Source organism: Mesocricetus auratus, unplaced genomic scaffold, assembly GCF_017639785.1.
Source record: "Mesocricetus auratus isolate SY011 unplaced genomic scaffold, BCM_Maur_2.0 Super-Scaffold_100024, whole genome shotgun sequence".
Lineage (NCBI taxonomy): Eukaryota > Metazoa > Chordata > Mammalia > Rodentia > Cricetidae > Mesocricetus > Mesocricetus auratus.
This window is the reverse complement of record NW_024429205.1, coordinates 5,945,813-5,972,994: the sequence shown is the minus strand read 5'-3', so window position 1 is coordinate 5,972,994 and position 27,182 is coordinate 5,945,813. Positions and strand designations below refer to the sequence as shown.

Here is a 27,182-nt window from a genome sequence, read left to right as displayed (position 1 = left end):
AGTGTTTGCTCATTTATAGTCACAAAGTTCTGGTTTCCTTCCAGCCCTGAAAGCATACATGCACGTGTTTGCATGTGCACACACACACTCACACACACACTCACACAATCACTCACATATACTCACACTGACACACATGCTGATTCACATTCACACATACTGACACACACTGACTCATACACACATTCACACGCTCGCTCTCACACACATTCACACTCACATACTGACTCATACAAACTTCTACACACACTCTCACACACAGAATCATTCACACTCACACACTGACACACACACCGACTCTCACACACACAATCACTCACTCACACACCCTGTTTCCCTCCCTCCCTCTCACCTGCCCACCCTCCCTTCAACTCCCCTTCCCCCTTATTTGGAGTAGAGCACTGGAAAAGGCAGGGGAGACTTTGGTTAGTAATCAGGATTTCTGCCCCGCACGGTGCTGTGTTTGAGGTTTCATTAGACAGCTAAGTTGAGATGGGGAGACGTTTGTTGGCTTGAGTTTGGATGCTTGATACGTGTCCAGGCTAGCGGCAGAAAGTGAGCAGTGTCATCATGGAGTAGGTATTTAAGATCCTGGGCCTATTGACTTCCTCTTGGAAGGAAGTAGACACAGAGAAGGGAAGCAAATTGGACCCTTGGGCCAAAATGGGGAAAGGTCTATAGTGGGACCTAATAAAGTTATATTATTTCCAAGTCATTTTAATCAACTTTATCGAGGTATAATTAACCTAAAACAAGTTACTTGGTCCAGGAGTAAGGGTGCATATATAGATCTCTTTAATTGCCAACTACCATTAGATAAAGGACATATTTCCCTTTTGCCAAAAAAGCCCAATCATAGCTGGGTGTGGTGTTGCTTGCCTTTAATCCTAGCACTTGGATGGCAGAGGCAGGTGGATCCCTGAGTTCAAGACTAGTCTGGTCTATAAAGCAAGTTCCAGGACAGCCAGGACTGTCTTGAAAAACCCAAACAAAGCAAGACAAGGCCCCATCATGTCCCTCTGCAGTCAGCCCACCTGTCCCTCGAAACCAGTAATCCATTTTCCATCACGTAGAGCAGTTCTGACTATTCTAGAATGCCATATAAACAGTGTCATACACCATTGTGTGACAATATTCCTGGGGAGACATGAACAGATACCTACTTGTCCCAGGTAGGGAACCAATGACAGATCTGCCCAAGTCCAGTGTGGTGAGCCAATGAGTTTTATCGGGGTTACTTTGAGAAATGTGAGCGGAAGTGACCCAAAGACAGCTCTATCACCCAAATTCACCCAGCACTGTCTGAGTTTGCCTCTCAGCAGTCCTTATTGCTTATTTAGTAATCTGGTCGGTTTCAGGGACTTCTTGAAGTTATTGAGTTTCCTTTCAGAGTTTAGTGAACGTTCCCTGCAGGATGGAATGTTTCACCCCCATTTAGAACATACAATGGAAGGAGAGAATCAACTACCACAAATGGCCCTCTGACCTGCACATGTATGACCACATGCATGCACACATAAATACATGTTATGACTAAGGAAAAAGAGATGATTCCTTTCTGTTCTGGCTAGCATCCTGTGGTATGAGCAGACTACAATTATGCATCATTTCGCCTTTATTGGACTTAAGACTATATTAAAATTTGAGCTATTGGAATTCATACTTCTAAAACATTGTTACATAAGTTTTTGTGGATGTGTTTTTGTATTTTTGTGGAAATACGTAGGAGAGGAACCGCTAAGGCATGGAATTAAAACATTTTAATCTTGTAAGAAGTTGCCAAAGGTTAAAAAAGCGAGAAAAAAATGCCAAGCTTTCCCAAGTGGTTGTTCTGTCTGTAGTCCCATCACAGAGTGTGAGGGAGCTCCCTCTCTCTGCTATGCTGAAGGTTATCTTGTAATATTTCACTGTAGCTTTGGTTTCGATTCCTCTGATAATTACTGGTGCCAGCAATGTTTTCTTGTGCTAATTGACTAATTATATAATTTTAGAGAGTTATTCTATCCAAATCTTTCTATGGTTGTTGTTTTTGTTACCATCCATTCTTTCTGTTATTTGGATACCAGCTCTTTGTCAGCTAGATGCATATTTTTTTTACATTCTCTAACCTGCCTTCCTGTTCCTTAGTGATGACTTGTAGGAGAGAACTTTAAAATTTTGGTAATATCTGTTTTGCAGTTACTAAATTTTTCACCGTGTCCTTTTAAATGGTCCAGTAGGGAAAGGGCAGTATTTACAATTCACCATATAGTCCATCATCTTTCTGTTACTGTAACAAACACTTGAGAAAAGTCGACTCTGATTTCACATTTTGGGAGGTTTTAGACCCTGGTCCTTCAGCCCCATTGCTTTAGGACTGTGGCAAGGTAACAGACACATCGTGATGGGAATCATGGACATATAGGAAACCTGCGTCTTATGGCAGAAAATGGGAAGAGGGGTCCCCATGTCCCCTTCAGGGGCATACTCTCAATGACCTCCTGCCAGGCTCAGCCTCTCCAAGTTTCTACCACCTTCCAGTATGGATGCTTTAGGGCGTAGGGCTAACAGAGAGGCCTTTTAAGGACACTTCAGGTGTAAACTACAGCACCAGAGATACATGGCTTCATTTTTAGCCTCTTTTACCCAATACACCGATGTCCTATGCTAGGACCACACAGTCTTGGTTATGGAAGCAGGTGGTAAAAGTTTCTGTTTCTTCACTGTCATCATATACACAAGTCCACTGGGGGAAAAGCACATGAGTAAATAGTCCTAGGAACTACCGTCCAAAGGGGACAGCGAACAGGATAAAGTTAGGTGACTATTAAGATGCACAAGTCTGTCATGCATGTGGTTTGCAGCAATAGGGTCAGAGTAGCTGGAATCGCCAGGCATCGACCTTCTGGGAGTGTGAAAACCAAGTCTCAAAGGGTGGCAGCTTTTTAAAGTTCACATAGGTCAAATAAAAGGGCAGCTGTTCAAATCTACGTTTGAGGAGCTCAGGGAGCAGTTTCTCTAATGGGATTCCACATGGTAATATGAATACCATTATGACGTTTATTGTCATTATTGCTATGATTATTACTATTCCTCCACGACTTTCAGCCCTGTGATGGCAGTAACCTGCCTTCTTCACTTGAGGGTTCTTTGCCGGGTTCCTCAGCTTTGCCAGTTCATTAATTCCCATAATCCCTCAGTACCGTGTTTTACCTGTAACAGTTTCTACTTAAAATGAATAGACATTTGAAACGGTTTAAGAAAACGTTCCGTTCTTGCACGCTTCACAGGCCGCTGACCCATCGTGCATGCGTGGTGGGAGGAGGTGTGCACGCGTGTGCTTGTGGAGGCCAGGGATTGATCGGTGCTGGGTGCTGTCTGAGGCTTTCTATGCTGCAACAAAACACCACGGTCAAAAAGCAAGATGGGGAGGAAAGGGATTATTTCCTTAGTCACTGAGGAAGTCAGGGCAGGAACTCAAACAGGGCAGGAACCTGGAGGCAGGAGCTGGTGCAGAGGCCATGGAGGGTGCTGCTTACTGGCTTGCTCCCCATGGCTTGCTCAGCCTGCTTTCTTATAGACCCCAGGACCAGCAGCCCAGGGATGGCTCCACCCACAATGGGCTGGGCCCTCCCCCGTCAATCACTTATTGAGCAGATGCCCTACAGTGGGATCTTATGGGGGCATTTTCTCAACTGAGTTCCCTTCTTGCAGATGACTCTAGCTTGTGCCAAGTTGACGTAAAACCAGCCAGAACCAGTGTCTTCCTCCATCACTCTCTACCAGTATTGTTTGAGACCTGGTCTCTCACTGGACCTGGAGATTGCTGATTCAGTTAGGTTAGCTGGCCAGTGATCTTCAGGATATTCCTGCCCCCATGTCACCAGGGCTGGAGTTACACATGCATGCCACCATGCCTGGGTTCTGAGCTTCTATCAAACTCATGTCACAACAGGCATTGTCATGACTGAGACAGCTCACCAGCCCCTTAACTTAATTTCTGTAGTACTTCGTGCTGTTGGTGGTTTAAAAAACCCTGCAAATTGAGGCGGTTCTTTTGTTTCCTGCCTGCCCAGTCTCAAATAATTACACAGAAACTAATATTAATTACAAACTGTGGCCTGTTGCTCAGGCTTATTGCTAACTAACTCCTACTTTTAAATTAGCCCACGTGGCTCGTGGTCTAGTACATCTTGCTGCTCCGGCGGCTGGCTGGCATCTGCCCCTGACTCTGCTCTTCTTCTCTGCTTGGATTTCTGGCCTAGCTATGTTCTGCCTTGCTATGGGCCAAAGCAGCTTTTATTGTCAACCAATGGGAGCAACACATATTCACAGCATACAGAGGGGCTATCCCACAGCAAAACCCAACTCGAGGGCACAGTGGTGTAGCAGGATAGCAAACATCTCTCAAAACTGGGAAGTCACCAGGCAGGGACGTTCATTTTGCTAATTCAGCACTGCCATCTTCGGACCCCCAAGTTCTATTTAATCTCGTGCCTCGCCACCTCAGCTTGTTGACTGATTGTATCCATACTGGCTCCTCCTATAAGCAAGAATTGACCGCTGCACTTTCAGAGATCCCAGAAGCAGCAGATGTCACACTTGAGGGATGAAGGTAGAGCTCTCTGTCATGTTTCATTGACATTTCTGAGTTCCCTAGTCTACTTTCAGTCAGTCAGTTGTAGGAGGACTAGAGCTCCATGATGGAGTCAGAGCAGTTAAAGCCCCCAGGTGCCGGCCTGGAGCGAGAAACCCATGCTTGAGAGATCACATGGGCAGCACCTCAGGGCAGTGACTTCAATCTAGTCTGGAATGTTTTTTTGCATCTGTGCTCCTCTTTGGAGATACTCATTGGTGCTCACACACAGACCAAATCACTTAAAATCTAACTGTGTGCATGTTGGCTTACACGTCTGCTTTCCCTGCTGATCAGTGAGCTGGGAAAAGTCAAAACCTTTTCCCAGGCACTCTTCCCCACAATCCATCTCAAAGGGAAAGATGGATGTGGGCATTTGAGGAGCAGACTCGGTAACATGTAACAGAAAAGAAACCAGGATCTGTTTCCAGAGCTATCTGCCCAGCAGCATCAGGAAAGCAAATGTGTGTTCTTAGCTTGAGTGTTGCCCCGAATACACAAGGCAGTGCTGACAGCTGTCCCCAGATCCATATGCAGGGACAAAAGGAAACCACACTGCCTGCCCAGCACCAACCCCCCTCTCTTCTAGGAAGACATAACACAGTACTATAGTGCCAATTCTAATTGGTCTTAATAATAAAAACCCAGAGCCAGATACCAGGGTGAATGCTGAAACATCAGAGAAGTAAAGGAGCAGGTCACTAAAGTTCTTACCTCTACAGAACCCTCAAACAGAAAAGGGTTGAACCCGTCTCCTCCTCCTTACATTTCTCTTTTCGCTCAGCCATATACCACTTTCTGTCTCCACCTCCCGAGTGCTGGCATTAAAGGTGTGTGCCGCCACTGCCTGGCCTCTATGGTCAACTAGTGGCTAGCTCCGCACTCTGATCTCCAGACAAGCTTTATTTGTTAGAACACAAATTATCATCACACAGTACACTGGTTTAAAGAAGCCTATCGATGGACCTTTAAACTTTCCGGTAGTTGGTTTATAAACTAAAACATTACTAACCTTAGGAATGCATTTCATATCCCCTAACAAACGGTGTAACAGATCCTGGTTTCTTTTCTGTTACATGTAACCGAGTCTGCTCCTAAAATGCCCGCGTCCATCTTTCCCTTTGAGATGGATTGTGCGGAAGAGTGCCAGGGAAAGCTTTTGATTTTTCCCAGTTCACTGATCAGCAGGGAAAGTGTAAGTCAACACGCACACAGTCATATTTCAAGTGATTTGGTCTGTGTGTGAGCACCAATGAGCATCTCCAACAATAGCATGTAAAAGTATAATCAATAAATAGGGGTAGCAAGTTATTCAGTGTTTGCATTTCCAGACTCAGAATCTGGGTGGGTTTTATTGTCACAGCGGAGTTCAGCTTAGGTAAGCCATTTTCCAAGGGCCGGCCAACTGCACCCGAGTCATCAGAGAGCCCTCATCCATGTCTCACCACTAACTGCCTTTCTGGAAAGATGTGTCCCCAACAGTCAGTCAGCCTTCCCTCCGTGGCTTCCACATCTGCGGGTTCCACACCGTGGCCAGAAAACTTGAGGAAAACGTGGCGTCTGTGTTGAACACACAGACTGATCGATTATTCCCCAAATACAGCCCGTTTTTCGAGTGTTTCCCTTGTGTTAGCCGCTGTAAGCAGCCTGCTGTGGGGTGGCTGAAGCGCACAGGGGAGTGTACCTTCTGTGTAACCACAGGGCCACTGCATAGAAGGAACCTGACCACCTGTGGAGTCTGGTATCTGGGTCAGGAGCTGGAATCATTCAATCCCTGGGACAGTGCCATCTATGCTTATTCTAAAACGTGTGAATTGAGTGGACCTGTAGTACATAATTCACACACAGCGAGTGTCCAGTACACTTTCATGTACATTCTGTACGTACAGTTCCTGTGGAAAGCTTTCATTGACTAAGTTTTTATAGTTCACCTGCGTTTGCAGACCAGCTGTGCTGCCTGAAAGTCGGTGCTTAGTTACTGTCTGGTTCAGTAAAGTAGCTGCGTGTGTTACTGCTGAACTAATGTTCCGCAGTGAGTGTTGATTGACATTTATGCTAATGAAGTAGTAGTGGTGATGCCATTCCTCACAATGGCTGACATCCTGACACTTTTAATTAAATTACTATCTTCACCACACTTTAACCCTTAATTAGGGTCAGCAAACGTTTTCTTTAACGGGATGAGATAGTAATTATTTTAGACTTCTAGAGCTGCTGAAAGCCAAGAGTAGCCATTTATAATACACAAATGAGCAGGGCATGGCCAAATTAAAAATATCTTTATAAAACCAGACATTGGATGAGATTTTTTTTTCCTAGAGGCTGGAGTTGATGATCTTTTTGTTTTTGTTTTTTTTTCCTCACACCTATACAAATGAGGACATAATCTTGGTTTTAGTGACTGGGTTTATCTTGCGTATCAGTTTCTGTCACACAAATGCTTCCACCCTGGTGAGGCAGGAATTGAAATCTCTGAATGTAGAGTTGGGTGGAACTGTACAGGGTTGTATCTTTGTTCATTATTCACCATTATACTGCAGATCTTTGCTGTGCCTGTCCCATACCTTGTCCTAGTGTATCAGGTGAAATAAGAAAGTGTCAGATCAAAGAATGTATAATGTATACTCTTTATATTCTTAATATAATAATGTATATTTGACATATGGTGACGTATGCTACAAAATTATGTGCTTAAAAGACTTTAAAAGTTCCCTTCCTCAGACTGGGGTGTAGCTCAGTCAGTAGACTGCTCAGCTAGCTCACAGGAAAACTCTGATTTGATTAAAAAGGAAGAACCGGGAGTGGGGGTACATCTTATGATGTTCACAGTGTGCATGACCTCTGCCCTCATGCAGTAGACGGACAGACCATAGACAGACTGACTGAGAGATACACAGAAGTGTCAGCACCGAGTCCTCTGTTTAGCCTGAGAGTTACCAACTTAAAACTTTGCCTGTCTGTGTCAAACACACACTGTCTCCATCCTGCTGTGCATTTCCAAGTTGTCTCCAGTGATTGCTTAACTGTGTCTAATTTTTTTTCTAAATAAACTGGTGGCTGCGTTTTTCTTATATAATTTGCTCATTAACATTCTTATCTATTTTCCACTTGATTTCTTCATCTGTTTCTTATTGCTTGCATGTACTCTGCTGGGGACATTAACCTAGTAAATATACCAACTGATTTCTGTTACATTATCATGTAATACTTTGTAATTAGCGTACCACGCTCTCTGATGTACGTGTAGGAAAATCTCTAAGGCATCTGGGAGTTTTGCTTTCATGGTTGTCTCCCTCCAGGTGTCCTCTTTTGTCATATTGTATGACTCTGCGTGTTATGTTTTACACTTAGGTCTTTTCATGTTTGGACTGACTGGGGCTCCCTGTGTCTAGTATGCACTGGGGAGCCATCTCAGAAGAGAGCTATTGTTTCCTCTCACTCAAGCTCGTTCAGCTCACCACTGGCTTAATATGCCGGTGTTATCATAAACAGACTCTCCAGTCGTACAGCAAGTCTTTTTACACTGCCTCTTGTTTGGGTCATCTTTTGATCTATTTTTGAAACAATGCTTCATTCTCAATCCTCAGGGCATATTCTCTGATGTGTTAGAATAGGGCAGGGCCCCCCAGTCACATGTTAGAAACCCCTGAAGATCAGCTGATTAACCTCCACCAAAGGCACTGTTGGGATTATGATTGGGATTATGATGCTAAGCTTAGAAATTAATTTTACAAGAGTGGAATTTGCTATTACTTAGTTCAGACCTACAAGTAGAGTGAGGCTGTAGAACCCACGCTCCTTTCCTTTCCCACTCCCTGCTTCTTGCTTGGCCATCTCTTGTGAGTTACTACTATCTCTCAGGGCTGACAAGACCCTGAGTGCACAAGTGTGTGCGTGCGTGCATGTGCATGTGTGTGTGAAAGCACACATTGTTCATGTGGAGGCCAAAGATCAAAATCTTGTGTCTTCCTTTTCTGTATCATCATCATTATCTGTGTGTCCGTGTGTGTACACATGTGTGTTATGTGATAGGGGGCCATACTGCAGTACACATGTGGAATTAGAGGACACTTTCGTGGAGGTGGTTTTTTTTTTTTTAACACCTTTACATAGAATCTGGAGATGGACCTTAGGCTATATCCTGTTTGCTTGCCAAGTGCTTTTATCTTCTGAGCAATGTGGTTGCCTCCGACACCTGATTTTTTGAGACACAGTTTCTCACAGACTCTGAGCTCTCTGGTTCAGCTAACCTGGTTGGCCAGCGAGCTCCAAAGGTCCTCTTGTCAGGCTTGTGCCACTGTGTCGGACTTTTCTCATGAGTTCTGGGGACTGATCTCCAGTCTGTCTGCTAATATGGCGAGCAGTCTTCCCAGCCCCATACTTACACTTTTTAATGTTGAGGAAGCATCTTTTTCCTTCAGCTTACTAAGTGTTTTCTCTTTTTTTTTTCTTTATTGAATTATGTTTTTCTTTCTGAGCTGGGACCTCATGCATGGTAATAAGCAAGTGCTCTACCACTGAGCCGTGTGTCCCTGACGCACTTCTTACCTTTGGTTTTGCAATAGGATCTTATCGAATTGCCCAGGCTGGCGTTGCGTTCACTCTGTAGTATCAGGCAGGTCTCTGAACTTGAAGTCTTCCTGCTTTAGCCAGGTACCGCCACCAGGCTTTAAGCTTTAAGCTTTAGTACCGCCTTTCTGACTCATCTTTATGATGGTTAATACCAATAGCCCTCCTACATAGACTCCTACTTGAATTTACAAAATAAACTAACATTGATTGAAATATCTCATATTAAATAATGCTGGCTTTAGTGTGCTATTCTCCCTCCCTCCCTTCCTTCCTTCCTTCCTTCCTTCCTTCCTTCCTTCCTTCCTTCCTTCCTTCCTTCCTTTTTTTTTTCTTGGTTTTTTGAGACAGGGTTTCTCTGTTTGAAGGCTGCCCTGGAACTCACTCTGTCGACCAGGTTGGCCTTGGAACTCACAGAGATCCGCCGGCCTCTGCCTCCCGAGTGCTGGGATTAAAGGTGCAGGCCACCAACACCCAGCTATACTTTCTTTTTCTTCATTTTATCTTTCTTTGAGGCAGGGTCTCTCTGTTTAACCCTGACCACCAGCCTGGACTTGAACTCACAGAGACCCACTTGCCTCTGCTCTTGAGTTCTGGCATTAAAGATGTGTGCGTCACCATACCTGGTTTTTTTTCTTTCATAGCTTTAAAGAATTCCTTCATAAAGTCACCTGAATCACGTACACGGGTAACTTAAGATTTAGTTTAGCCAAATAGGTAGTTTTCTTCCCCTTTGATTGCTTCTGTATCGAATATTTAGAAAACCTCCAGTTTGAGAGCTACATATGGATATTTGGCCCCAATCCCCAATTGTTGTGGTTTCATATTTGGGTATCTGGGTGTGCTTGTAAAATTACTGTCTGGGTGTGGGTGAGCATTCCCTTGATCTACTCTAAAGATTACGATTTTAGGCTACCGAGGGCACATTTTAAAAATCAAATTAAATTGCTGCGAAGCGTGTGGCCAGAAGTCAGATTCCCCAGAACTCAAAATACGTAGGTGGGCAAGGTAGTAGGTGTGATCGTGTCAGTGGCCTGTGGTTTCAGTATCCAAAGGCAGGGTTCGCAGACCAAGCTGACTTGCAGGACTAGCCATCCTGGGGAGGTCTGTATTTGACTGAGGGTCTGTACCTCAGTTCATAAAGCGGGAGCGTGGTAGAGGATGGTCCCCAGCACTGACCTCAGGTCTCCATGGTCACGCCAACACCCTCTGATGTCCACGTACGTGCAGAAGCATACACACAAATGAAGAAATTCAGTTAAGAATTGTGTAATGTGTATGGAGGTAGGCGTTAGCCAATTGGAAAAGCTGCCACCAGTAACCATGTCCTTCAGTGGGCATGGTTTTCACATAGTTTATGTGTGGCCGTCTTTCAGAATAAAATTGAATAGCAGTAGTGGTCAATTTCATCAGCCATTCACCACATATTAGGAAAGAGTTCTCCTGATTTGCCAGATCAAGTTATTTGTAGTGTAGATATAAGAATATTTAATTGTTAGCCATGTGAATTAGTGAGTTTCTTTACAATGTGCCCTTTGACAGAATGAACGCTTTTCACTAATCCGGCTTATTTTTGTTTTACAGATGTTGTTTTGTGTTTGCTTTGGGATACCTCACAGTGTGTCAAATTACTAGAGTCTATATCTTTGATTATGGACAATATTCTGCTGATTTTTCAGGGTAAGATTAAAATTTGATTCAGTGACCTCTTTTACCTATTCTAACATAGTGGTTTAAAATGCAGACTGTAGTTTCGTTTAGTGCTCCGATGGAGAGCTGTTGAACATTTGTGATACCATAGATGTCACAGAGATACCTGTGCTTCCAAAGTGCCTTATATAAACTTTCTAAACTCTTAATGTGGCGTTGATATTCAAAGTAGTTTCTAATTCTAATAGGAATTTCTGCAAGCATTTATAAGTGTTGAAAGTTAGCCCCCTCCAAGCTATATTCTTGCTTCTTAGCCTTCTTTTTCCTCCCTTCTTCCCCTCCCCTCCTCTCCCCTCCCTCCTTCTTTTCCTACCTTCCTGCCTCCTTCCTCTCCCCCTCTCTCCCTTCCTTCTCTCCCTTCCCTCCCTTCCCTCCCATTCCTTTCTCTCTCTCCCTCCCTCCTTTCCTTCCTTCCTCTCTCCCTCCCTCCTTCCCTCCCCTCTCTTCTTCTCCCCTTCCTTCTTTCCTCCCTCCCTCCCTCCCTCCCTCTTTTCTTCCCTTCCCTCCCCTCTCTTCTCCTCCTTCCCTCCCTCCTTCCCTCCCTTCCTTCCTCCCTCCACAGTTTAGTAGAGTTCACCTCTTCTGTCTCTTGTTTCCCCAGAGGGGATTTATTCCCTCTTGGCACTGAACAGGTCTCGTTACTCTGTAAGGAGACTGGTGGCGTTTTAGGAGATAGAGGCAGTAGCAGCTCCCCTGAGCTAACCAGCTCCTGTCCGTGGAAAGAAACGTGTCCTGCAATGTAGGGCCCAGCTGGGCAGCTACAGACTTCCCACTTTACCTCCTGCCTCTCAGCTCTCCCCGTTGTCCCAGAGTGGTGTGTCTATTTCAGTCTTTTGCCTCCGGGCAGTATCGAAATGAACAAAACATCCAATTTAAAGATAAGCAAGTTAGAGAAAAAAAACTTGTCTCTGGAGAAAAAATTAACAATAGAAATTGCCCAAATTTTGAGAAAGTCACTTGTAAAAAGGAGAATTTTAGAGGATAAAGTCTCTTTTTCTTCCCAATGAGAGCAAAGTAGGGTTTATTAATAGGCTTTGGTGAAAGCAAGTTGTGTCCCCAAATAACAAACAAAACCAAGCTCAAACAGATGATATATTCTTAAAAGAAAGAAAGATGATAGATGGATGGATGGATGGATGGATGGATGGATAGATAGATAGATAGATAGATAGATAGATAGATAGATAGATAGATAGATACTGGATCAGATTAAGAAGAGCCTCAAGAGGAATTGAAATCCACACCTGGATTTTGAGGGTAGAGAACAGACCAGCTACCCATCTTTAAACAACAGACGTTCTTGAAGAAAAGTTGCCTGGCAAAATCCGTATCCAATTGGCTCACTGCAAGTAGAAGGAAGTGGCCCAGGTCACGTGTCATAATGGTGGAATGATGCTGGGAGCTAGCTCTAAAGCTATCAGAATCTCTGGAAGTAAGACCCTGCTAAAAATAACCCTCTGAAAACTAACCATGTTACTACAGGAATTTTCACCCTGAGCTACGGAGCTCCAGGACCCAGGTTCTGTCTGCAGGTCCCCGGGGTGTCCAGCAGTGGGGACCCTGCCTGAGTCCTCCAATCTTGTTCTGCTCACACCTGCTCTGGGTTTCTCTGGTATACATTTATATTCAGTCGACATGCAGTTTCTTGTTTTTTTTTTTTAACACCAGCACTTTAGCATAAGCAAATTGAATTGATTGCATAACCATGCGGGTTGTACTACTACACATCTGTGGAACCCAGTCTTCATGGGCCCCTCACGGCCCTCCTTCAGTTTGATCTTAGACGTTATCTTTTTTATCTCCCTCATCTGCTACTCCAAACCCTTGCTGCTCCCTAACTCTTACATAACATCTTTGTCTGCTAGCTACACAGAGGGTGTTGTCAAAACAACCGTGTCACTGTAGTGGAGTAAGATAAAGGTTTATTCTCATATTACAGTCTACTGAGGAGGTAGCCTCTGCACCACAAGCTGTTAGGGAAGGAAGCCCTTTCCTTCTGACACCACTTCCTACAAGGTCTCTGGAACCTTCTGATTTGGTTGGGTATGGGGAGCAATGATCTAGATTAGAGAGAGGGCGGATGCCTGCTTATGTTCTATTAGCACAAGCTAGAGAGCGGTTTATAGTAAGAGCTTAATGACTTTTTTCAAAGTTATTTAATGATGTGACTTTAGCAGTATTTTGTTGAAATCTATAATTTAAATATTTTAATATAAGTTTAAATGTTCATAGGAAAAGAAAAAAGTGTAGCATTTTAAACATAGACTACCTGTTTATAATAATTCCATTTTTAGTTATTGGGAGGAAGCATTTTACTGTTATCAGTGGTTTGATTGAGCTTAGATGCAGAATTGAATGGACTAAGGCAAGCTTCCCTGGCATGATTAAGGCAAAGAACTTGCTCTTTTAAGGTGGACATAAGAAGAAAGAGCTGGCTGTAGGTCAGTGCTCCCCATTCAGGAAGTAGAAATCCTTGGGTGTGGGACATCAAGGTGTAATGGGATTTTTTTTTTTTTTTGGCCCTCCAGCTCACAAAAAACGACATAACTATGAAAGCTCAGCTGATAACTTAGGCTTGTACCTAACTAGCTCTGATACCTTAAATTATCCCAAATTTTTATTAATCTATGTTCTACCATGTGTTTTTTACCTCTGTTCCATTTTGTGCGCTCAACTGGTTCCTTGTCTATCTGGCTTCTCCTGGTGACCCTGCCTTCTTCTTCCCAGCCTTCTCTCTGCCCCGAAAATCCTTCCTAGCTATTGGCTGTTCCGCTTTTTGTTAAACCAGTCACAGTGAAATATCTTCACACAGTGTCAAGGAATATTCCATAACAGCAAGGGGCAGAGAAGACCCTCCTGGGAGGCATAGTAGGATGGGTGTCATTGCTTGAGGCATGAAAAAACAGAGGTAGAGAGATGGGGAGGGGGAGGAGAGAGAGAGAGAGGGAGAGAGGGAGAGAGAGAGAGGAGAGAGAGGGACGGAGGGAGGGAGGGAGAGAGGGAGGGAAAGGCTAAGAGGAGAGAGAGGGAGAGGTGAGGGGAGAGAGAGAGAGTGCATGTGTGCGTGTGTGCATGCATGTTAGTGTGTATGTCCCTGTATAACATTAGGTTCAGGACTTTAGATAAAAGACTGTATGTTCATTAGAAGTTTCTAGATGCAGAAAGGTTAGAAAGTCTCTGAAGTTGTGAGGTCTCACCTTGGCTATTGAAAAGTGACACAAGAAAAGCAGAAAATGATTAGTATTTGTATCAGAAATAACTTTAAAAAGTAATAGGGAAAAAGATCCTGTTTTAGAAGGTCTAGGAATGTATCCGAGAAGAGACGGACACGGGGTATAGGCTTGAGAAACAGCCTGCATGTGTATAGATGGTGAGGCAAGCAAGAAGGTAGGTACGTGCAGTTAGTCGTATTTTATCACGCTGAGGGCCATCACCCAAGGTTCACACTTACGTTCCTAACTCTGGTCCTAAGGTCCTCGAGCCTGCTCACCTGTGGGACGCATCTCAGCTGAAGGTCAGGTCCAGTCTCTCATGGTAGTCTACAGTGAGGGTCAGAATCCCGTGGGAGACTCTCCAGATGCAGGACAGGCTAAGATGGCGTCTCTCCAGATGTGCAGAGCAGAGCATTGCTCTTGGTCTCTGCTTATATTCTGTCCAGTGGGTGTCATGGGGTCTAGGACTGTGCCTGGTTATCTTGAGTGATGTCACCAGGTTCTGGTTATTAGGTGTAGCCTTGGGTGTGGTGGGGTTCCTATTTTTACCTGTCTAAAAGGCCTTTTTATGATGCTCATCACAGATAGTCAGATTTAGTAGTTCTTCAAGGTAACCTGTCGCCTTAATGTAGTAATTTGCCTGGAGAAGCTGAGCATGGTGGACCAAGCTTGTAATCCCAATGACCTAGGAGACGGAGGCAGGAGGATGGTCATGGATTTGAGGCCAGCATGGTCTACACAGCGGGTTCTAGGCCAGCTAGAATACAGTGAGGCCTTAAAAAGCCAACTCACAATGAAAGAGAGCCAAGGGAATAAATGCTCGGTAGCAGTGGCTTTTATAGCAAGGAGGCAAATCAAGGGCTTGGGATGGGAACTAGAAATCAGAATACACAACAGCGAGGCTGGCGAGATGGCTCATCGGATACAGGAGCTTGCTGCCAAGCCTGGCGACCTGAGATTAATTCTTAGGACCCACCTGGTAGAACGAAGGGCAGCTCCTGGGAGTTGCCCTCTAATGTGACTCCCGTGGGCCGCACCCTAAATAAATAAATACAAGATAACATGCAGAATAGCTGTGATGGGATCATAGCTCAGTCGGGACATCCTGGCTCATTTCTTCTAGTAACTAGGTTAGGCCTTGTGATGTGGAGAGGACAATAAACCTTCGCCTCTTGTGGATAAATAAATAGCAGGAAGCAAGAAACAGCGCTCTCGCTGGAATTGGATCTGTGTTGCCAAAGGGACCACTCGGTGTGTCCACCGCAAGACAAACACAGAAGGGGTTCATGTAGAATAATTCCATTCACATCAAGGCTGTGTCTTACAGCTAGCCACATAATACCAGCTGCTCAGTGGGCGTTGGCCTGCCGGCTGGTCTGTACCCCCTCTGTGGAGGCCTACTGAGCGTGTGTGATACATTTGGTAGGGGCTTTTGTAGGAGCCAGTTCTTAAAGCAGGGGTAGAGACAGACGTGGCTTAAAAGCTGCAGGTATGATTATCTTTTTTGTGTCTCCATCTTGAGAAGCCTTATTCAAGTCCAGAGTCTAATTTTAGACACGTTTTTTGTGGAGCTGTTCTCTATAATCCTCCTCACGCAGCGCCTGGTAACTGTGTGAATAGGGTGGTATGAAATCCAACCAGCTGAGACTTTGCACCTTCCAGTCCTGGTGGTTCTTCCTGTGGGAGTGTCTCCCGGCCCTTGACCTACATTTGACTACAGGAAGAATCCGGTCTCACTGCTGACTCAAGCCACCACAGGAGTAAACAGACTGGAGCTGCCGGGCCTTGGCCGCCTGCTCCCTGCCCCACCTGAGTTCTGCCGCTGACTGAGTAGATTCTTAGGGCAGCATGGTAGAACATGATAGAAAGACCTGCTTACCCAGGGCCTGCAGACCCAGCTCAGGCTGCTCCAGCCGGCCCAGTCTCCTCTGCAGCCTCTTCTTCTGTGCCTCCCTCCACCCTCCCCTCTGCTCAGAGCACCCTTTCAGCCATATCTGCTTGTTCAAACCCCGGTGAAAAGATGGGGGGGGGCGCTTCTTCCTCCGCTCCCTGATGTTTCTGTCATCTCTGTACACTCACCCAACTATCACTCATTAATGTAGCCGCAGTAACGCCCCTTTGTCTTTCCATGTGAGCCATGTCCCAAGCCACAGGGGATGCCACAGACTACAAGCAGCAGTGATGCCGTTTGTACAGTTTTTCCGCACACACAGAAAGAGCTACTCTCCCTTTGGCATAGCTAAGCCATGGCTTTTCCATGTCAGGGCCTTGTCGAGGGCTACTTCTGCGCACTTGCTCTGGTGCTGTGACGGTGGATCTGATGGCTGAGGTGGCTACTGGAGGGTACACAGCAGGGTGGGCTGAGAAAGAGTGATCTGTGACCGTGGTAGTGGAACCCACAAGTTGTGGTTGTGCAACGCACAGCAACATAAAATGTAAAACATATTATACTTCCAGAGTTTTCCATTTTATGTACTCAGACTCTAGGTGACTCTAGATAATGGCAACCGTGGAAGGTAAATGGTGTGTGTGTGTGTGTGTCTGTGTCTGATTGTGCGTGCATGTACGTGTGTGTGTACGGTTGTGCACCTCTTAGTCCTGGCAGGAAGCATCTTCAGAAGCAGCACTTCCCACTTGATTTTTGTGTCCTTTCAATCCCTCGTGCTTGAAGCCATCCCCGTGTGTTTGTAGGTGAAGATGTGACCTTGTGATCGTGAGAGAGGTTTTGTTTTGGCAGAATGTGCTGTGTCTTGGGTGCTGTGTAAAGTACTGGTGATGTCGTTATGTCCTTTAATCCACACAGTATCATTGTCCTCCCCAGTTTATAGTCAGTAAGTGCTTTGAGAAATATTCAACAACTCCCCCTTCCACTGTGGTCGAACGGCAGTCGGGATTTATGAGTTTACATGTTTTCATTACATTTTGTTAGTGTGTGCATGTTTGCATGTGTGTGCATTTGTGAGTGTGTGCATGCGTGGAAGAGTACAGGTTGCAGGAGTCAGTCCTCTCCTTCTTCCACTTGGGACCTGGGGATCGAACTCATGTAATTAGGCTTGGTGGCAGGCACCTTTACTCACTAACCAGCTTCCTGGCCCAGTTTGTGAGTTTTGATCCATATATCCAGGTGACTTGTTCCCTGTGTCCCCACCCATGGTCTAGTCAGCGTCTTGCATAAAACGCACTCAGCATGGACTTCTGGACCTCTCACCTGTTACTCCCGTGTCCCTTCCCAGGCAGCCCCATCTCTCCAGGTAGTCACCCTTGTCAGAAACCTTGGTGGCTTCAGGCCTCAAATCCTGCCTCAGATACACCAGACTGTCCTCAAAGCCCCGCTGGCTGTAGAACCACATGGGATTCACTGCAGTCTGCCTGCGCTGGCCCTGGGCTGAGTCACCCCCTCTCCTGTTCACATCACCTGCTTCCTCGTACCTAACAGTCTCTGCTCACTCTGCTCAGAGTCAAAAGAGCCACTGAGAGCCAGGTCAGCCCTTACCCTAAACCCTCCAGTCCTTTCCTGTCCCTTAGGTCAAAGCCACAGCCTTGAAGAATCCTGCTTTCTGCCCATCACTGGCCTCCTTGTCGCTCTCCCGAGGCCAGCCACGTGTCTGTCTCCAGGCCGTGACCTTGTCCTTCTTTCCTCCTGGAATGCCCTTACCCCGGGCCATCATGTGGTTGGATCTCCATCCACATTGTCACCTTGGGGTGCTTCTTAGTTCTCATCTGTGAGACCCCCCCCCCACTTTCTTGTGCAGCCCATGGCAGATTCTGGATTACCTGTCTCTCCAGTAAGTTCTATGACAGCAGGGATGCGCTGTTCCGTTGTGTCTGGGGGGGGGTGTCAAAGCTTGGTGCTTGGGAGATGCCCATTATGGGTTTTCTTTCCGAGTGAGAGAATAGGTAAATCAGTGGGTGACTCAGGCTGTGTGTGCTCTTAACTGGGCTGACATCCCACGTGCATTTGGCACTGACCAGGTGGGACTTGTTTGGTCTCCATGGTCTTGTGGATAAAGAGTCCTTGTTTGCATAAAGGTGATTTGAGTGCAGGGACATAACAACTTGCCTCTGTTGTTAGGTAACATGTTCTGGTAGTAAGTGGATGCTTGCAGTTACTGGGACATTAATAGACAGGCATCATTTGAGTTCAGCCGTAGCCATTTCCTAGATAATGAGACAGTGTGGAAAGTGTTTGTTTATTTTAGACTTCCCTTCTTTAGTAGCATCAACTACAGTTGAGAATTGCTTTAGGGTAAAACCAAATTATTCTGTTCTCATTCTTTGTAGGGAAGTGTATACTTAAAAAAAATTCTCATAGTTTTTATATCAGAAAGTCTAGAGATTTTTTTTTAAAATGCATTAGTTCAGGGGCTGGAGAGATGGCTCACAGGCTAAGAGCCCTTGCTGTCCTTGCAGAGGACCCAGGTTCAGTTCCTGGCATCCACAGCCATCCATAACTCCCGTTCTAGGGATCTTACGCCCCCTTCTGGATACTGCACACATGTGGTACACATGCAGACAAATGCTCATACATAACAACATAATAATAAATAAATCTTAAAAACAAAAAACCCTTGGTTCATAAGAGTATTTTTGTGTAACCACAACTGTTTCATCAGTTGCATATTTACTAGAGGTGTGGCAGTTCTGTTTTCCTACAGTCTGGCTATCTCGTGCCAACACAGTGATTTGTCACATAGAAGACAGAGGAGGTCCCATCCAGGCCCTGACCCCTCCATTGGTGTCCTAGGCTGCTTCCCTGTCTGCTCTAGGATAGACAGGAGGGTCTTTGCCCTTGCCTGGCAGGCTTAGTTAGATTCTTGGACCTGGGGATGGATTAGGTATTGGGGCGTGCCCTTTGCTGCAGAATCAGCAGTGAAAAAAAATGTCCATAGAGGTGCAGCAAGAGCCCCGTGTGTCACACTAAGTGCTCTGAAATGGATACTTACAAATGTGTGCTGTTGAGGAAGACTGTGTCTACCCTCTGAGGGCTTGCCTCGGTGCCTTCTCAAATGGTGTTCTCTCTGTACGGCAGGCTCTGCCCTAAGAGGGTTTGACACATTCCTTGTCTTCCCCCTACCCCACGCTCCCCCTCCCGTCACTCCTCCTGTCTCCCGTGCTGTGTGTTGTCCCTCTGCGCCTCTCCAGATCCCTTAGCTCTTTGATCCACTCATCCCTTCTGAAATGGCTTGCAGTGCTTTTCTATCTTCATTCACAGCTCACTCCTCCGCAGTCTGTGCTGACCCCTTCTGTCCAGGTCTTATGTTCATTCTGCTCCTGGGAGCGGGTTGAGCCAGAGGCAGTGGATTGCCACCACCAAAAACCAAAGGCCACGCGTGGGGTGGATGGTCATCAGTGGTGCTGAGCAGAAGTTGGGGTTCCCTCTTTTGGGGTCTTTGTCTTGTTAATGAAAGAACTTATAGGCAGTCTCAGAGGGACACTCAGGAATGACTTTATTATTGTTTCAGAGAAGAACAGCAGGAAGGGCTGTGCGGGGAAGCTTAGACAGCATCTGTGGGAATGAACAGAGGGGAGATGTTTGATATAAGTTGTCCCGTAGGCCTTTTGAGCACAGTGAGAAGAGCAGCAAAGCTGTCTTTTCAGAGTGGCCCCAGGAAGAACAGCTCGAATGGTGTAGGGGTGGGCAGCATTTGGTCCTCTTAGGATCTCTACCCCTTGGAGTCTGCTGGGCACCCAAGCGTGGTTCAGCCTCTCCTGAGACCAGAATCCCTATACCCCATGGAAAAGAAGTTACATGAAGGGTGCAGGGTACTATAAAGACATAGACTCAAAAATGCATACTGTGTCTCTCAGACATAGTATATATGATACCTATGGCTGAATAGGTCACTGTATTGGTATTACGTGAATTTAGCCACTGTTTTATCAATTTGTTTTAATTACATGTCCATGTAGATTGGAGTTTTTGAACTGAACGGCATTTTGTAATTCATTATTAGGAGAATCAGGCGGGGTGAGAACAATGAGGTATGCCCCTCCTGCCCCCAGGGAGACGGGAATCTCAGGGCATTTGTATAATCCTGCAAGGCAGAAGTGACAGTAGGCCCGGTGTGCAGAGTAACCTGGGGGATTAGGCCGCCTGAGCAATGATTTCCTAGGTAACCTTAAGAATGGCTTTTAAAGAAGCCAAGAGAAATCCTTTCCTCTCAAGCACAGGGAATTGGAGAGCAGCCCTCACTTGACCTTGTCCCTGGAGCTTGCACTCTCAAGGACACAACTGTGACTCTGAATCCAGAGTGAGATGTGGAAAGCAAACCCTTGTGTCCCCGTGTGCACACACTGTGAGGACACACCCTTGTGTCCCCATGTGCACACACTGGGAAGCAGCGCCTCTGCTGTGAGCAGTGTGGCTGGTGGAAAATCAATATTGGAACCTCACTGCATGGAGCCTGAGCTTCTACCCATCAGGACCAACTGGCCATGGCTGCCCAATGAGGGTGATTTCATGTGGTCCTCTTTGGGGGCCTTTGAGAGGATGATTCGGTGAGATTCCTGGCTCTCCAGCATGTGGAGCACACACTCTGCCTGTTGGCAGTTGTAACTTGCAATTTTATTGAAGTTTTAGAAAGTTAAATGACCATCTGAAAGCTGACACTGTGAGGGATGGGGTGTGATGCAGTGAGGGGTGGGGTGTATGCAGTGAGGGGTGGGGTGTGATGCAGTGAGGGGTGGGGTGTATGCAGTGAGGGGTGGGGTGTGATGCAGTGAGGGGTGGGGTGTATGCAGTGAGGGGTGGGGTGTGATGCAGTGAGGGGTGGGGTGTGATGCAGTGAGGGGTGGGGTGTATGCAGTGAGGGTGGGGTGTGATGCAGTGAGGGGTGGGGTGTATGCAGTGAGGGGTGGGGTGTGATGCAGTGAGGGTGGGGTGTATGCAGTGAGTTGCAGTGAGGGTGGGGTGTGACGCAGTGCAGTTTTCTTATTTGGCTGACTTGGTTTTCCTCTACAAGTTAGCCATTCAGTTAGAATTCTCACAAGCTGTAGGAGAAATGCTGCTATTTCCTATAATATGTGTAAAACAAATTCCCTTCTCTTGAGCACACGCCAGGCTTCTGGGTTCTGGGTGACTGGCATCAGAACGCGCTGCTTTCAGGATGGAGATGGCACTCTGCCCTTCTCTGTCCCTGCCTCCCTCTGGCTGTTTGGTTCTGCTTCTCTTACATTTCTCACCCAAACCTTTAATTTCTGTTCGTCCTCCCCTTCCTGAGGAGTCCTCTGTTCTTTGATGTTCAGCCTTGGACAGCAGGCCCAGGGGATGCTGGGAGAGGCACTTAGGCACCATCTGACCATATCTGGAGCCCTAACCCTGACCACAGGCCCTTGTGTTAGGTGCACAAGTTGAAGGAGGTTGGCTCCCTGAAGATTGCTTTCAGGCATAGGGCCCTCTTTTTATTTGCTTTTTAAAGCCACAGAGAAAGAAAGCCTTGATTTCTTCTCTGGCACCTTCTACAGACAGGAAGCCCAGTTGTTAGCTCTTACAAATCTCCCGTGAGTTTTTGACATGGTAGCAGCTTGAGGATTTTGCTGTTGTGTGAGCAGGGTCATGCATGGTGTTGTGACATCCCCCATTTAAAATGTCTACTTTTGTCTCGTCACAGCCCGATGATGATCATTACACAGAAGATCACTAGTCTGGCTTTCGAGATTCATGACGGTAAGAATCTGGAAGTTAATTCTTCATCCCAGAAAAGAACTCTATTCACATAATCTGTGGTTTGAGATACTACCCTAACTCTGAAAGGGAGGGGAGGAAGGAAGGACGGAAGGAAGGAAGGAAGGAAGGAAGGAAGGAAGGAAGGAAGGAACGAAGGGAGAGAGAAAAACAGTTCTTAAGGTTATTAAAATGTGCTTCACCCCCAGCCCTGTGTGTTCTCTTGATTTTTAATTCAATTCAATGATAAAAAGCAAAAATAGTCATGTGGCCCATCTAACGGACCCTTGGTCTAAGTCAAGTCTTATTCCTAATTTTGCTTGTCTTACATCATATACATCACATTGTATGCTGCTCCAACCCTCTCCCCTTGTGCTTCTCCCCGTATACACACATGTTTTCATAGAGTTTAGTATACATGTGTACCTGTTCTATATGTTTAATAAGTGGTTATAGGAAATGCCAGCAGTCAAGACTCCTTGGGGTGTTGACTTGCATTCCTCATAGGTAGGAGGGACAACTCTGCTCAGAGAGTTGTCTGTGTGTCTGTCCCTGCATATATGTGTCCCCCTAATCCTGTGCCTCCTCCCCAGCCCACTCCCCACATGTGGGCAGGGCACAGCCTTGATGTTTGGGCGGGGCAAGGAGGGGTTTTCCTCCCCTTGTCTTTTGCTACTGACAAGCAGAGTTACCTACTTCATTGTGTGGGGACAGGGACAGAAGGGACAGATGCCCCCGTGTGTTCAGTCACAGCTCTCTTTTCTGCCCCTCTGGAGCAGAGCACCTCCTCCTGGCCTGGGCTTCTAGAGGTGGTGACATGCATGGGGTGGCCTGAGGAGACCCAGTCTCCACATCCCCTGCTTCTGCTCTGGAGGACCTTTTTGTGCATTGTACTTCATGGACACACGTCTTGTGGCCCTTGCATTCTGAGCGGTGATGTGGGCCAGAAATTCTCAGAACCTGGTTCTGTAGTCATTGAGCGAGTACTGTAGGTGTTACAGATCCGAGCACCCGGTTGTCTTTAGGGGCTGAGACCCACATGTCACGCTGACAGGTCCCACTTGGAATGAGAGTCGAGGGACATCAGGGGTCAGGAATGTCATTCTGTCTGTAGGTCTAGAAGTGTCCACCGGTACTATGTGCTAAGCTCAGAACTGAAAGTACTTCAAGGCTCTATTTTGTGTTGTGGTCTTTGAAATCGACTTAGCAAGCAGGTTTTGATCAGCCTTGTCATGTTTGAAGAGTTCAGATCCTTTAGCGTCCGTGTGCCTCTTTCCTGCGAATTCCACCCTGCCAGACACCCTCCTGCAGACCAGCTACCCCCACCTTATGCTTGCTCTTCCCAGCCTCTTGCTTCCCCAGTGACTCTCCCAAGAGAGGACGTCCTTGTCTGTCCTGAGAACCCTTAAGTTCCTGCCTAGCTGGTCTCAGCATGCAGCGTCGTCCTGGCTGAGGTTTGTTCCGATGAAGATTCTAAACAGTGAATGACAGAAGTGTTTGTAGTGAGGTCCAGAAGAAGCCAGAAGCAGGCTTCCCAGAGTCTCTCCCCAGTGTGTCACAGGCAGCACTGGAAACCCAGCTCCAAGAGTGGGAACACCTGTGAACGATGTGTCTTCTGCCAGGAAGTTCATTAGACCTGGGCCCCAGGGTGCTTGCCAGGGGCTGGGCAAGCAGACACCAATGCCTGGCAGGTGTCACAGATGCAAATTCCCGGTGGGAAATCCGAGGTTGAGAAGAAACCGTGTTGACACGAACAGTCCCAGCCTAAGAAACGCTTGTCTCAGTGTAGGGACTATGTGTATCTGCCAAGCTCTGGCCATCAGCAGTGGGTGGAGCTTGCAGGCAGGCTCTACTGAGGGCAGCAGCAGGTTTTTAGCTGCTAGCCCAGCAGCTTCGGGGAAGCAGATGTTTTATCTCGATAACTTCTAGGAGTGGCGTCGAGACAACTTGCTCCCCTCACAGAACGCAGCCTCCCCTGCTGTTCTAGAGACTTCTGAAGTGTCAGCACTGATGGATGGCACACCTGGCAGTGGTTGGTCGTGACGTCTCACATGTCCCTGTCGGGCAGAGGGGAGGGGTAGGTTTTGTTTGCTTGTTTGTTGCCGAGCCTAGCTGGGTGCTCATACTTGATAAGGGAATGTGAGAGTCTGATTTCTATCTTAGGCTGTACCGTACTAATTTGTCTTGGTGTTAGTCTTCTAGCTTAAAGTGTGGTGTTGTTAATTGAAATTTCATAAAGATACTCTATTTCTGAGTTTGAACTGAGGAGGGAGGCTGGGCTTGTATATATAGACAAAATTATTCTATAAAAATGATTCCTTTAAGTTATATGTTTATTTTCCTTGGTTGGTTTGCAGTTTAAAATGATAGTAGCCTCCTGGGTCAGCATAGCAGGGTACATTGGTACAGAATCCGCACTCTGCACTAAACACTTCGATATGCTGTGCATGGGGCGGGGTAGGTGGCTCACTGGGCCAAAGCATGGGAACCTGAGTTCAAATCCCTGGAGTCCACCAAAAGCTTGGCATGGCAGCATACACTTATAACTCCTGGGGCCTTGCTGGATGGCCAGTTTAGCCAAAATAAAACGTAGGTTCACTTAGATACCCAGCCTCTATGGAGAGCAATGGGAGAGGACACTGGACATTGGACTCTGGCCTGTCATGCATGATTGAACATTTCTACACACAAAGAAATACTGAATAAAACACAACAAAAAAGCTGGGCAGTGGTGGTGCTCACCTTTAATCCCAGCACCCAGGAGGCAGAGGCAGGTGGATCTCTGTGAGTTCAAGGCCAGCCTGGTCTGCAGAGTGAGTTCCAGGGCAGCCAGGGCTACAACAGAGAAACCTTGTCTCAAAAGAAATTTTAAAAGCAAACAGAACAAAAAGTTTGTAGCAAAGCTTGGCGTCACAGACAACTGCTAACCTGCTCTTTTACTGGTGGGTGGGTGGGTGGGTAGGAGGTTGGTTGGTTGCTTGGTTTTCAAGAGAACACCAACATCCCTCATCTCCTTGATAACCCTAGGTCGTTTGGAATGTGCTAGATCTGTTGAAAAGGGTGGGTCCACCTACTGTGGGGAGTAGATCTGTTGAAAAGGGTGGGTCCACCTACTGTGGGGAATAGATCTGTTGAAAAGGGTGGGTCCACCTACTGTGGGGAATAGATCTGTTGAAAAGGGTGGGTCCACCTACTGTGGGAGTAGAGCTGTTGAAAGTGGCAGGACCCTTCCGAGGTTCCCCTTGTGTTCTCCTTTTAAGTGGGTTTTGTTTTGTTTTCTCCGTATGATTCCAAAAAGTAGGCACATGCTCCTTGAAGGGAGCATCAAAATGTAAGTAACCCTGAGGAGAAGGCAAAGGGGAACCCCTGGCCAAGTTCCCCTGGAGTCGGAACCCCTTCTTAGTCATCTTGACGTCTTTTTCATAGGCCTGGTTTTCTTTTCCTCCTCTTTAAAAATAGATGTAATTAATTGATTAATTAGCTTGTGTATGAGTGTTTGGCCTAGCATGTACTGTGATTGTGGCGACCAGAAGAGGGCGCCAGAACCCCTGGGACCGGAGTTAAAGCCAGTTCTGAGCCTTCCATGAGGGGTCCTCTGCAAGGGCAGCTGGTGCTGTTACTGCCATGTCACCCTCCAGCCTGATGTTTCTTCCCCACTGTTGTCAAAATAGATGTGCGGTTACACTCCCTTCTCTACTGACTGTAGAAGTGATTTTTTTTTTCTGTTATTTACGAGGTTGTGATGGTCCCGGTCGTAATTTCAGATGGCATTTTTGCTTATTGCCTTAGACTAGGGGCATCTAGGACAAGAGGGGAGAAATGTTCCTCCAGTCTTTGATCTGTCGGTTTACAGAAACATACGTGGTCCTTGGTGGCTTCTTCCTACTAGATGGAGGCCTCACAGCAGGGAGTCTGTCTCCTCTGCTCTTTCTAGTGCTAAGGGGACCTTGGTGTCTTAAGGTGGCTGTCATTCTCTCATGTCTTATGTACATGTGTCGTCCATACCAACATGTATGTGTCACATAATTGAGATCGCGCTGTGTAAGTGAGAACCTTCAGAGGTTCCGTGTGCTTCTGTGTAAAAGTGGCGGCTTGTTCCTGAACCTGACATCACTCTGCTTTGACCTCCCAATAATTAATTATGCTTTCATAATTAATCACGAAGTTAACAGTTTGTATATTAACTGGTTGTCTGTGTTTCTTTTCTAGTTTTCTCTGGTTTTTGTCTCTATCTCAATGTCTTTAAATGGCTTGAGTTTTATGTGTTTGGGCAGTGTTACCATTTTGTTTTACCTCCTACAAAAGCTTTCTAAGTGTATTGTTTGCTTCTTAATTTAGTCTCCCTTTGGTCTTTAAATTTCATCTAGTTTTTCTTTTCTTTCTTTTTTCCCTTTTCCTTTAATTTACCTATCTATCGATTGGTCTTTAAATTGTACTGTTCATTCATTCATTTATTTCTAAAGCATGTGGATCTACAAGTTCATGCTTAGCTGTAGCAATAGTCTCCTGACTGAGACAGGAGACACTCTAGATGGGTAAAGGTGATACATAAGCTTCCATTTTTATTCACTGGCATTGTATGAGAACCAGAGCACCGTCACTGCTCTGTGCTGAGGTACAAGTCCATGGCACTGAGATTTAGTCATCGAAATCCTTAAGGAGTTTTAATGCCTCTTTCTGAACAGTCATAACACTTTCTGTTAAGGATAACAGATCTGCAGGTTAAAATGTATTCATTTGGGAGATTTTTTAATTGGGTAATAATTTCCTTCGGACTAAGTAACTACTAACTTTCATTTCCCTGTATGTATTAAGTATGTACAAAGCAAGATGGGTTGGATCAGATGTTATTTGGTCTGTATCAGTATGAGACAGAAAGAGACAGACATTGGGCCCAAACATAGAGTATAGCATGGATTTCAAATGAGGCAAGGGCCATTCTAAAGAGAAAACAAGACTCACAGAAGTGTCTTTTTCTGATTCTCAGGGATGTTCCGGAAGGATGAGGAGCTGACCCCGTCGCAGAGGGGATTAGCTGTGAGGTATGTGTCTTTGGATTCCCAGGGGTTTGTGCTATTTCACTGGCTCACAGAAAGCAACCTTCCCTCTACACTGCTGCAGGCCACCGAGTCGCGCTGTGCTAGGCTGGCATTCTCTCCTGGGCTCCCCGTAAGTCCGTGCCTGTGCCGCTGTACCGTGTGTGCCTCCTGTGAGCCATGTGAGGCCACCAGTGTCGTCTCTGTGGGACTCTCACAGACAGATGGTTGGTCTGCAGTTGTAGTGATTGCTGCTAAGAATAGTAGTCATTGGGCCAGTATATTAACATAGCACAAAGATGCAACACAGATGTTACTGGTACTATTTGAGGAATTTATTCGGTCATCGTCTTTCTTTGTTCTGCTCTGAAGAGTGG

The 27,182-nt window shown here is 46.1% G+C and overlaps 1 protein-coding gene across 7 annotated transcripts in view; it reads left to right on the top strand.

Annotated features, from left to right (window-relative positions):
- Positions 1-27,182, top strand: part of Mboat2 (membrane bound O-acyltransferase domain containing 2) — a 130,686-nt gene that overhangs the window by 78,061 nt on the left and 25,443 nt on the right. For 3 of the 7 annotated variants that reach the window (XM_040730707.1, XM_005082011.4, XM_021234013.2), the window contains 3 exons: positions 10,769-10,864; positions 21,717-21,772; positions 26,757-26,811. In XM_040730707.1, the coding sequence (XP_040586641.1) occupies positions 10,769-10,864; positions 21,717-21,772; positions 26,757-26,811 (207 nt within the window). Of the gene's footprint in view, positions 1-10,768; positions 10,865-21,716; positions 21,773-23,822; positions 23,847-26,756; positions 26,812-27,182 lie in introns of those variants that run through there. The other 4 variants (XM_005082012.4, XM_040730706.1, XM_021234014.2 and 1 more) reach the window with 2 other exon arrangements.